At 46.7% G+C, this 12,625-nt stretch overlaps 1 protein-coding gene across 1 annotated transcript in view; it reads left to right on the top strand.

Moving 5' to 3' along the window:
• Positions 1 to 12,625, top strand: part of LOC115108554 (carboxyl-terminal PDZ ligand of neuronal nitric oxide synthase protein-like) — a 177,951-nt gene that overhangs the window by 141,100 nt on the left and 24,226 nt on the right. Inside the window, exon 9 of the mRNA XM_029633047.2 lies at positions 7,027 to 7,192. Within this exon, the coding sequence (XP_029488907.1) occupies positions 7,027 to 7,192 (166 nt within the window). The remainder of the gene's footprint in view (positions 1 to 7,026; positions 7,193 to 12,625) is intronic.

Genomic DNA, 12,625 nt, shown 5'->3' with positions numbered 1-12,625 from the left:
TCTGACATTTCACATTCTTAAAATAAGGTGGTGATCCTGACTGACCTAAGACAGGGAATTTTTACTAGGATTAAGTGTCAGGAATTGTGAAACTGAATTTAAATGTATTTGGCTAAAGTGTATTTGAACTTCCAACTTCAACTGTATATTTTTGTTCAGTTTAAAATTCATACACTACTGGAAGCTATCTCTCTCACACACACACACACATACACACACACACTCTGTCTCTCTCTGCCTGGTTGCGTAAACTACATGAGGATTATCCTGAACTGGGTGGCAATAGAGTTGTACATCCTCTGGTTCTTGTAGGAACATCACCTCAACACTAAGTCGTTGATTGAGAGGGACCCCCCTAAAACTACGTTTCAGCCTGTTACAGTTCATTAGATACGGTCATTATTGAGCCATCTATATTACTTTATTTTTTAAATTATTTTTTAAATTATTATTTAACCTTTATTATTATTCAGGCTACGTTCCCCATCACCACAGAGCAGCGTTTTTGTAGCGTGTCTCACAGGACTTCAGAAGTCACGTCTTGGACAAATGTGACACCTCCCTTCTCCCAAGACCTTTCGGACTAAACTCGGTTTAGCTTTCACACTTTGATCAGTACAGCATGTCTTCTCCTCAGAGTCATGTACCTCAGCCCCCATATCGCATGCTGTGTCCTGGCGGTGCTTGAGGTGTCGTACTGCGGTATATTATCCTGACCGCATCGTTAGACTGACTGGATTTACAGATGAACTCTGAGGGTGATGGCCTGCACTAATGTAGGCTAGATCACTGCCAATTTGTCGCTGTGGAGTGATGATGGAATCTGATCTGTCTTTAACCCTCTTTACCGTCCAGGGGTGGAATGGGGAAGAGGGGAGAGGATGAGAAGCGCTAGGGGGAGAGAGGAGAGTGAAGGGGCTAGGGGAAGAGAGAGAGAGAGCTGAAGGGGAGAGTGAAGGGGAGTGTACAGTAAGGGGAAGAGGGGAGTGGATGAGAAGAGCCTGGGGGAGAGGGAGGGAGAGAAGAGCTGAAGGGGGAGAGTGAAGGGGGCGAAGGGCAGTGTACAGTAAGGGGAAGAGGGGAGTGGATGAGAAGAGCTAGGGGGAGAGAGGAGAGTGAAGGGGGCGAAGGGCAGTGTACAGTAAGGGGAAGAGGGGAGCTAGGGGGATGAGAAGAGCTAGGGGAAGAGGGAGAGGAGAGAAGAGCTAAGAGGAGGGGGGCGAAGGGGAGTGTACAGTAAGGGGAAGAGGGGAGGGTGTGGGGTTGAAGAGTGGCTCCATCTTGTGTCTGTATGGTTTAGAGGCTTCTTATTAGACACAAAGTCCTTCAGCTGTTTTTCCCATTCCATCACCATTAACTGTTTGTCTTTACAGTTATTACATCAGCGTTTATTGGTTGCGTACACAGATATTTTGCAGGTGTTGTGGCAGTGAAATGCTTATGTTTCCAACAGTGCAGCAATATCTATCAATACAATAACAATACACACATAATCCTAAACTAAAAAAATAATGACAATATCCGAACGATCATGTCAGAGTCCAGACAATAAATACTGTATATGAACAGAAAAGGTGTGTACAGAAGCAGTAGTTATCTCGGATGAGTCATGAATAGAATAGAGTATATACGTATAAGGTAGTTAAAACAGTATGTAAACATTATTAAAGTGACTGGCAGCCGGCTAGTGACTGTGTCTCAGGATCAGGGCAGGGTACTGGGCGGAGGCCGACTAGTGATGACTGTTTAACAGTCTGATGGCCTGGAGATAAATCAAAAATCGAATCAACTTTTATTTGTCACGTGCAGAATACTTACTTTCCTTTCCTTACTTGCAAGGCTTTAACCAAATAGGCAGTTCAAGAAATAGTTTATTTACTAAATAAACTAAAGTAAAAAAAATAACAAATAAAAGTAACACAATAAAATCACAATACCGAGTCAATGTGCAGAGGTACAGATTAGTCAGGGTAATTTGTAGATGTAGGTAGGGGTAAAGTGATAATAAGATAGATAATAAACAGCGAGTTGCAGCAGTGTGTAAAAATAAAGGAGGGGGGGTCAGTCAATGTAAATAGTCTGGGTGGGCATTTGATGAATTGTTCAGCAGTCTTATGGCTTGGAGGTAGAAGCTGTTAAGGAGACTTTTGGATCTAGACTTGTTGCTCCGATTCCGCTTGCCGTGCTGTAGCAGAGAGAACAGTCTATGACTTGGGTGACTGGGGTCTTTGACAATTTTTTGGGCCTTTCTTTGACACCGCCTAATATATAGGTCCTGGATTGCAGGAAGCTTGGCCCCAGTGATGTACTGGGTCGTACGCACTACCCTCTGTAGCACTACTCTTGATGCACCTGTACTGTCTCCAGAAGGGACCATTTCAGGAACTTGGCGCTTTTGGCCCTCTCCACTGCGGTTCTGTTGATGTGGATGGGGGTGTGCTCTCTCTGCTGTCTACTGTAGTCCACGATCAGCTCCTTCGTTTTGTTGACATTGAGGTTATTTCCCTGGCATCACTCTGCCAGGGCTCTCACCTCCTCCCTGATGGCTCAGGTCTACCACTGTACTCAGGTCTACCACTGTTGTACCATCAGCAAACTTGATGATTGAGTTGGAGAAGTGCGTGGCCGCGCAGTCATGGTTGAACAGGGAGTACAGGAGGGGGGCTGAGCATGCACCCCTGTGGGGCCCCCACGTTGAGGATCAGTGTGGCGGAGGTGTTGTTGCCTACCTTCATCAGGAGTTTAGGACCCAGTTGCACAGGGAAGGGTTCAGACCCAGGACCCTGAGCTTAGTGATAAGCTTGGAGGGCACTATGGTGTTGAAGGCTGAGCTGTGGTCGATGAACAGCATTGTCACGTAGGTATTTGTCTCATATTTGTGAGAAAGGGAAGTGTGCAGTGCAATTGCGATTGCGTCGTCCGTCAAGCTGTTGGGACGGTATGCAAATTGTAGTCGGTATAGGGTGTCTGATAAAGTGGAGGTGATATGATCCTTAGCACTCTTGAATGTCTTACTCACGTCTGCCACTGAGATCAGGAGCACACAGTCCATGTGAGCGACGGGTGCCTATGTTGCCAGCTCTGTGTTGTTTTCCTCGAAATGGGCGAAAAGGTGTTTAAGTTGTTTGGGAGCAAGGCGTCAGTGTCCACGACATGGCTGGCTTTCCCTTTATAACTCTTGATTGTCTGGAGTCCCCACCACATGTGTCTCGTGTCTGAGCCTTTGAATTGTGACTCCACTTTGTCCCTGTACTGTCGTTTTGCCTCTGATTTGTCATAACTGGTCTGTTTGTACATGTTCATGTTCCCAGTCACCTTGCCGTGGTTATATGCATTGGTTTTGCGCGAGTGCTGCCATCATTTCACGGTTTTTGGTTTGGATAAATTTTAATTGTCACAGTAGCGTTACCTTGGTTAGAGTTTTTGTAGCTATGGTACATGTATGAATAAATCAGAATCATGTCATCTTGTTATATTGAAAGACAGAATCAGAGAGCTTCAGATTCTCTAGCTACAGCCTCATTAAATAAAATGTATTTATGTAGCCCTTCTTATATCAGCTGATATCTCAAAGTGCTGTACAGAAACCCAGCCTAAAACCCCAAACAGCAAGTAATGCAGGTGTAGAAGCACGGTGGCTAGGAAAAACTCCCTAGAAAGGCCAAAACCTAGGAAGAAACCTAGAGAGGAACCAGGCAATGAGGGGTGGCCAGTCCTCTTCTGGCTGTGCCGGGTGGAGATTATAATAGAACATGCATGGTCAAATAATAATAATCACAGTTGAAACTGGAGCAACAGCACGGCCAGGTGGACTGGGGACAGCAAGGAGTCATCATGCCAGGTAGTCCTGAGGCATGGTCCTAGGGCTGAGGTCCTCCGAGAGAGAGAGAAAGAAAGAGAGAATTAGAGAGAGCATACTTAAATTCACACAGGACGCCGGATAAAACAGGAGAAGTAGTCCAGATATAACAAACTGACCCTAGCCCCCCGACACATAAACTACTGCAGCATACATACTGGAGGCTGAGACAGGAGGGGTCAGGAGACACTGTGGCCCCATCCGATGACAGGGCCAAACAGGAAGGATATAACCCCACCCACTTTGCCAAAGCACAGCCCCCACACCACTAGAGGGATATCTTCAACCACCAACTTACCATCCTGAGACAAGGCCGAGTATAGCCCACAAAGATCTCCGCCACGGCACAACCCAGGGGGGGGCGCCAACCCAGACAGGAAGATCACGTCAGTGACTCAACCCACTCAGGTGACGCATCCCTCCTAGGGATGGCATGGAAGAGCACCAGTAAGCCAGTGACTCAGCCCCTGTAATAGGGTTAGAGGCAGAGAATCCCAGTGGAAAGAGGGGAACCGGCCAGGCAGAGACAGCAAGGGTGGTTCGTTGCTCCAGAGCCTTTCCGTTCACCTTCACACTCCTGGGCCAGACTACACTCAATCATATGACCCACTGAAGAGATGAGTCTTCAGTAAAGACTTAAAGGTTGAGACCGAGTCTGCGTCTCTCACATGGGTAGGCAGACCATTCCATAAAAATGGAGCTCTTATAGGAGAAAGCCCTGCCTCCAGCTGTTTGCTTAGAAATTCTAGGGCAAATTAGGAGGCCTGCGTCTTGTGACCGTAGCGTATGTGTAGGTATGTACAGCAGGACCAAATCGGAAAGATAGGTAGGAGCAAGCCCATGTAATGCTTTGTAGGTTAGCAGTAAAACCTTGAAATCAGCCCTTGCCTTAACAGGAAGCCAGTGTAGGGAGGCTAGCACTGGAGTAATATGATCACATTTTTTGGTTCTAGTCAGTGCTAAATACGGATGCTAGAATCCTAACTGAAGTTTATTTAGTGCTTTATCCGGAAAGTGGAGCATTGCAGTAGTCTAACCTAGAAGTAACAAAAGCATGGATTAATTTTTCTGCATCATTTTTGGATAGAAAGTTTCTGATTTCTGCAATGTTACTTAGATGGAAAAAAGCTGTCCTTGAAACAGTCTTGATATGTTTGTCAAAAGAGAGATCAGGGTCCAGAGTAACGCTTAGGTCCTTCACAGTTTTATTTGAGACGACTGTACAACCATCAAGATTAATTGTCAGATTCAACAGAAGATCTCTTTGTTTCTTGGGACCTAGAACAAGCATCTCTGTTTTGTCCGAGTTTAAAAGTAGAAAGTTTGCAGCCATCCACTTCCTTATGTCTGAAACACAGGCTTCTAGCAAGGGCAATTTTGGGGCTTCACCATGTTTCATTGAAATGTACAGCATGACTCATGACTCAATTCATGCTCCATTTTCCTTGAAGTGAGAAATTAATGCAGTGCTTTAGAGACATGGGCTGTATGCCAAGCCAGAAATAGCCCTTTCTATTCATAATGCTCCTTGAAGTCAGAAAACCACAGCAGAAGTGTTCCTATAGAAACCATCACAAAGTTTTAAGTAGAAGCGCTCGCTCAATGTCAAGTTAGAAATATCACAGTAGCACTCATTGTCAACCATTCACAAATCGATGAGCCTTTTTCTTTGCTGAGTCTTCATTGCTTCTCTTGTCAGGATATATGCCAGCGGCATACCACCCTGCATCCCACTGCAGGCTTGCCCCTGGAGCTAAGCAGGATTGGTTGTGGCTGGTCCCTGGATGGGAGACCAGATGCTGCTGGAAGTGGTGTTGGAGGGCCAGTAGGAGGCACTCTTTTTTCTGGTCTAAAAAAAGATCCCAATTCCCCAGCAGTGATTGGGGACATTGCCCTGTGTAGGGTGCTGTCTTTTGGATCGGATGGGATGTCACTCAAGATCCCATGGCACTAATTGTAAGAGTAGGGGTGTTAACCCCGGTGTCCTGGCTAAATTTCCAATCTGGCCCTCATACCATCATTGCCACCTAATCATTCCCAGCTTCCAATTGGCACATTCCTCTCCTCCGTAACTGTTCCCCAGGTTGTTGCTGTAATTGAGAATCTTTTCTCGGTCAACTTATGTGGTGAAATATACAGCACATCAAATTAGGTCTGTGACTATTTTGGATGACGGTTATTGGTCAGCCAAATGACCTCAGTCACCATTATAATCGTTTGAATAGCAATTATTTTGTAAAACATTTTTTAAAGACTCACATTTTCTGACTGCATGTGCTGCTGCTGCAGGGTTGCCTATGCAACCAAAGACTTGTTTGCTAGAACACCTTGCTTGTTTTAACAAGGAGCAACATAGTTTCATCACGTTGTATAGAGTCCATGTTACAGCGGAAACGCACTTAACCGCGATCCACACACTCACAATTTTTCTTTATCCTTAATTGGCAGTTACACGATTATACGGTAATTGTGCCAGCCCTACAGCCAATGTCACTCTGCCTCCCATTGGAATGAAGCTTTATAAAAGAGGTTGAATCTCAGCTCTGGCTAGTAATACCATGTAGACTAATGCACATGCATGTCCCTTGATATTGAAGGAATCACTCAGCTACTGCTCTGGCCATCATCAGTGTCTCTCCACTTGTTTCTGAGAAGACATGATTAATCCCCAGGGTTGTCTGTGTCCTGAGCCTGGTGTTGAAACCTGGGATAGAGAAGAAATAGGGTATCTTCTTCTCTGGTTTAAATGATTTAGTGACTAATGCCACTGCAGGCTGCTCCTTTAATGGAAACTGTCTTTCTTCTTCTTTTGGTCTAATCCTGCTACTGACCATACATGGCATTAAGTTTGCATGAGCTTGAGCTTGGAGTCTGGCAGTCCACATCTTGTACTTCATGTTATGGGTTTTGGTGAGACAGACACACTGACACTCTCAATAGCATGAAGTCGCTGTTGAGTGTTTGTTTATGTAAATGCATATCTCAGGAGTGTTGGTACTCTCTCTCAGGTGCACATACTGTAGTGTGTGTGTGTGTGTGTGTGTGTGTGTGTGTGTGTGTGTGTGTGTGTGTGTGTGTGTGTGTGTGTGTGTGTGTGTGTGTGTTCTCTCTCTCCCAAATGTGTCCTTATCTCAGACGTACAGTATGTGTGTGTTCTCTCCCTCTAGGTGCACCTGTTGAAGGACCAACTGAGTGCGGAGGCTACAGCCAGACTGGAGGCCCAGGCCAGAGTGCACCAGCTGCTGCTTCAGAACAAGGACCTGCTGCAGCACATCTCCCTACTGGTCAAACAGATCCAGGAGCTGGAGGTCAAAATGTCAGGACCCTGCTCTAGTGAGTACACTCATGGATGCATTACCACACACACACACACACACACACACACAAACTGCACATTTTAGAGTGGCCTTTTATTGTCCGCAGCACAAGGTGCACCTCTGTAATGATCATGATGTTTAGTCAGCTTCTTGATATGCCACATCTGTTAGGTAGATGGATTATCTAAGCCAAGGATAAATGCTCACTAACAAGGATGTAAACACATTTGTGCACAACATTTGTGAGAAATAAGCTTTCTGGTATCTGAAACATTTCTGGGAACTTGTATTTTTCAGCTCATGAAACATGGGACCAACACTTTACATGCTGCGTTTATATTTTTGTTCAGTATATTTCCAAGCTTTGTCAGGAGCCAAACCCTTGACTACGTTGATAGAAGGGGATGCTATGCTTTGGTTTTTAATCAAATAAAACTAAATGGGGAAAAAACATTTGTTTTTATGTTTCTAAGTACGAAGTATACAGGTACCAAAATCACATTGGGCTACTCGTCTTAAATATCCCCATCAGCGCCTCCTGAACTTAGCACTTTGGATCATGTTTTTAAGAACACACCTCAAATATTTAAACCCCGCCCATCTGAGTACCAGCGAGCTGATATAAGACAGGTAAATTGCCGAACCTGGAGTTAGGGCTGGAATATGTAAGTGTGCCAGTTTGTACATGACAAAATTGCAAACTAACGTGTGTTTGACACTAGCAACCTCTTTGGGCTGCAATCCCGTCAACGGGATGAGATGAACCGCCAGTGAAAGTGCATGGCGCCAAATTCAAAACAACAGAAATCTCATAATTGCAATTCCTCAAACATACATGTATTTTATACCATTTTAAAGGTAATCTTGTTGTTAATCCCACCACAGTGTCCGATTTCAAATATGCTTTTCAGCGAAAGCACCACAAACGATTATGTTAGGTCACCACCAAGCCACAGAAAAACAGCCATTTTTCCAGCCAAAGAGAGTCACAAAAAGCACAAATAAAGATTAAATTGCCTGCCATATGAGTTCTGTTATACTCACAGACATAATTCAAACAGTTTTAGAAACTTCAGAGTGTTTTCTATCCAATTCTAATAATAATATGCATATGTTAGCCACTATGACTGAGGAGCAGGCCGTTTACTCTGGGCACCTCTGTGCACCTTTCATCCAAGCTACTCAATACTGCCCCTGCAGCCATAAGAAGTTAACGGCAGACGGAAATAGAGCCGTTTTTTCTCTCTCTCCTCCCTCCATCTCCTTATCTTATCAAACCCTGTTTATCGACTCCTCCCCTCTTTCATATTTATTCTCTTCCTGGTGACTCTCTCCTCCCATTTCTCTCTCATCAAAGACCATTTCACACCTCTTTAAGCTCTCTGGCCAAGCATAGACTCCAACAGACCAACCAGCATGTTATCATGTAACCTGTTACTTTACCACCCCTTTCTCAGCTGCATCATTATACATCATTTATCATGTTACACCTCAAAGGACCAACCTGCTCTACACCTCAGCCAACTCAGCCCTCTCCTCTCCTCCTGAGCTCACACTCCGCACCTCACCTCTTCCTAATATAGTGTTTGACACCGTTTCTCAATCCCTACCATGCCCCAGTCCAGCCTGGTCTCGTAGACTGGACGTAACATAATAAATGTAAATCTGGGACACTCAAATTAGTATGATACTGTATAATGCGTTTGGTATGGTTACATAAGACAAAAGTAAGACGGTTGGTCGGGGTGGGTGGATAGGTGGGAAAATGAATACATTTACATTTAAGTCATTTAGCAGACGCTCTTATCCAGAGCGACTTACAAATTGGTGCGTTCACCTTAAGACATCCAGTGGAACAGCCACTTTACAATAGTGCATCTAAATCTTTTAAGGGGGGTGAGAAGGATTACTTTATCCTATCCTAGGTATTCCTGAAAGAGGTGGGGTTTCAGGTGTCTCCGGAAGGTGGTGATTGACTCCGCTGTCCTGGCGTCGTGAGGGAGTTTGTTCCACCATTGGGGGGCCAGAGCAACGAACAGTTTTGACTGGGCTGAGCGGGAACTGTACTTCCTCAGTGGTAGGGAGGCGAGCAGGCCAGAGGTGGATGAACGCAGTGCCCTTGTTTGGGTGTAGGGCCTGATCAGAGCCTGGAGGTACTGAGGTGCCGTTCCCCTCACAGCTCCGTAGGCAAGCACCATGGTCTTGTAGCGGATGCGAGCTTCAACTGGAAGCCAGTGGAGAGAGCGGAGGAGCGGGGTGACGTGAGAGAACTTGGGAAGGTTGAACACCAGACGGGCTGCGGCGTTCTGGATGAGTTGTAGGGGTTTAATGGCACAGGCAGGGAGCCCAGCCAACAGCGAGTTGCAGTAATCCAGACGGGAGATGACAAGTGCCTGGATTAGGACCTGCGCCGCTTCCTGTGTGAGACAGGGTCGTACTCTGCGGATGTTGTAGAGCATGAACCTACAAGAACGGGCCACCGCCTTGATGTTAGTTGAGAACGACAGGGTGTTGTCCAGGATCACGCCAAGGTTCTTAGCGCTCTGGGAGGAGGACACAATGGAGTTGTCAACCGTGATGGCGAGATCATGGAATGGGCAGTCCTTCCCCGGGAGGAAGAGCAGCTCCGTCTTGCCGAGGTTCAGCTTGAGGTGGTGATCCGTCATCCACACTGATATGTCTGCCAGACATGCAGAGATGCGATTCGCCACCTGGTCATCAGAAGGGGAAAGGAGAAGATTAATTGTGTGTCGTCTGCATAGCAATGATAGGAGAGACCATGTGAGGTTATGACAGAGCCAAGTGACTTGGTGTATAGCGAGAATAGGAGAGGGCCTAGAACAGAGCCCTGGGGGACGCCAGTGGTGAGAGCGCGTGGTGAGGAGACAGATTCTCGCCACGCCACCTGGTAGGAGCGACCTGTCAGGTAGGACGCAATCCAAGCGTGGGCCGCGCCGGAGATGCCCAACTCGGAGAGGGTGGAGAGGAGGATCTGATGGTTTACAGTATCGAAGGCAGCCGATAGGTCTAGAAGGATGAGAGCAGAGGAGAGAGAGTTAGCTTTAGCAGTGCGGATGGCCTCCGTGATACAGAGAAGAGCAGTCTCAGTTGAATGACTAGTCTTGAAACCTGACTGATTTGGATCAAGAAGGTCATTCTGAGAGAGATAGCGGGAGAGCTGGCCAAGGACGGCACGTTCAAGAGTTTTGGAGAGAAAAGAAAGAAGGGATACTGGTCTGTAGTTGTTGACATCGGAGGGATCGAGTGTAGGTTTTTTCAGAAGAGGTGCAACTCTCGCTCTCTTGAAGACAGAAGGGACGTAGCCAGCGGTCAGGGATGAGTTGATGAGCGAGGTGAGGTAAGGGAGAAGGTCTCCGGAAATGGTCTCGAGAAGAGAGGAGGGAATAGGGTCAAGCGGGCAGGTTGTTGGGCGGCCGGCCGTCACAAGACGCGAGATTTCATCTGGAGAGAGAGGGGAGAAAGAGGTCAGAGCACAGGGTAGGGCAGTGTGAGCAGAACCAGCGGTGTCGTTTGACTTAGCAAACGAGGATCGGATGTCGTCGACCTTCTTTCCAAAATGGTTGACGAAGTCATCTGCAGAGAGGGGGGGGGAGGAGGATTCAGGAGGGAGGAGAAGGTGGCAAAGAACTTCCTAGGGTTAGAGGCAGATGCTTGGAATTTAGAGTGGTAGAAAGTGGCTTTAGCAGCAGAGACAGAAGAGGAAAATGTAGAGAGGAGGGAGTGAAAGGATGCCAGGTCCGCAGGGAGGCGAGTTTTCCTCCATTTCCGCTCGGCTGCCCGGAGCCCTGTTCTGTGAGCTCGCAATGAGTCGTCGAGCCACGGAGCAGGAGGGGAGGACCGAGCCGGCCTGGAGGATAGGGGACATAGAGAATCAAGGGATGCAGAAAGGGAGGAGAGGAGGGTTGAGGAGGCAGAATCAGGAGATAGGTTGGAGAAGGTTTGAGCAGAGGGAAGAAATGATAGGATGGAAGAGGAGAGAGTAGCGGGGAGAGAGAGCGAAGATTGGGACGGCGCGATACCATCCGAGTAGGGGCAGTGTGGGAAGTGTTGGATGAGAGCAAGAGGGAAAAGGATACAAGGTAGTGGTCGGAGACTTGGAGGGGAGTTGCAGTGAGGTTAGTGGAAGAACAGCATCTAGTAAAGATGAGGTCGAGCGTATTGCCTGCCTTGTGAGTAGAGGGGGAAGGTGAGAGGGTGAGGGTCAAAAGAGGAGAGGAGTGGAAAGAAGGAGGCAGAGAGGAATGAGTCAAAGGTAGACGTGGGGAGGTTAAAGTCGCCCAGAACTGTGAGAGGTGAGCCGTCCTCAGGAAAGGAGCTTATCAAGGCATCAAGCTCATTGATGAACTCTCCGAGGGAACCTGGAGGGCGATAAATGATAAGGATGTTAAGCTTGAAAGGGCTGGTAACTGTGACAGCATGGAATTCAAAGGAGGCGATAGACAGATGGGTAAGGGAGAAAGAGAGAATGACCACTTGGGAGAGATGAGGATCCCGGTGCCACCACCCCGCTGACCAGAAGCTCTCGGGGTGTGCGAGAACACGTGGGCGGACGAAGAGAGAGCAGTAGGAGTAGCAGTGTTATCTGTGGTGATCCATGTTTCCGTCAGTGCCAAGAAGTCGAGGGACTGGAGGGAGGCATAGGCTGAGATGAACTCTGCCTTGTTGGCCGCAGATCGGCAGTTCCAGAGGCTACCGGAGACCTGGAACTCCACGTGGGTTGTGCGCGCTGGGACCACCAGATTAGAGTGGCCGCGGCCACGCGGTGTGGAGCGTTTGTATGGTCTGTGCAGAGAGGAGAGAACAGGGATAGACAGACACATAGTTGACAGGCTACAGAAGAGGCTACGCTAATGCAAAGGAGATTGGAATGACAAGTGGACTACACGTCTCGAATGTTCAGAAAGTTAAGCTTACGTAGCAGGAATCTTATTGACTAAAATAATTCAAATGATACAGTACTGCTGAAGTAGGCTAGCTGGCAGTGGCTGCGTTGTTGTTGTTGTTCTATCTCTCTATAGTGCTGTTTCTTGTATTATGGTCTCTTGTTTCTTTAGAGGTTTCACTTTGTTGTCCTTTTTCTTTTCCTTTTTCTTCTGTCCTTATTTTGTCTTCCTTTCTTCTGTTAACTAGATATTTTTTGTTGTTATTATTTGTAAGCTAGCTAGCTTCTTCCAGGAGAGTCCCTAGCAACTGCTTAGCAACTGCTTAGCAACAAGTAAACAATTCAGCTAGCAATTCAGCTAGCTAAGATAACTGTACAATTTTATGAAAAATAGTTACTTCTTCAAAAGCCTGTCTTTTTGGTTTGTTCCTTGTTTTGTCTTCTATTGAGTCTTGCAGTTTTCTCTTGATTTTTTCGATGTACTTCACTCTAAAAAAACATTTAAATCTCAATATATACAGGAGCTCATTTTTCAGCAGCTGCTCA

Source organism: Oncorhynchus nerka, linkage group LG24 (assembly GCF_034236695.1).
Source record: "Oncorhynchus nerka isolate Pitt River linkage group LG24, Oner_Uvic_2.0, whole genome shotgun sequence".
NCBI lineage: Eukaryota > Metazoa > Chordata > Actinopteri > Salmoniformes > Salmonidae > Oncorhynchus > Oncorhynchus nerka.
This window is presented reverse-complemented; position numbering and strand designations above follow the sequence as displayed.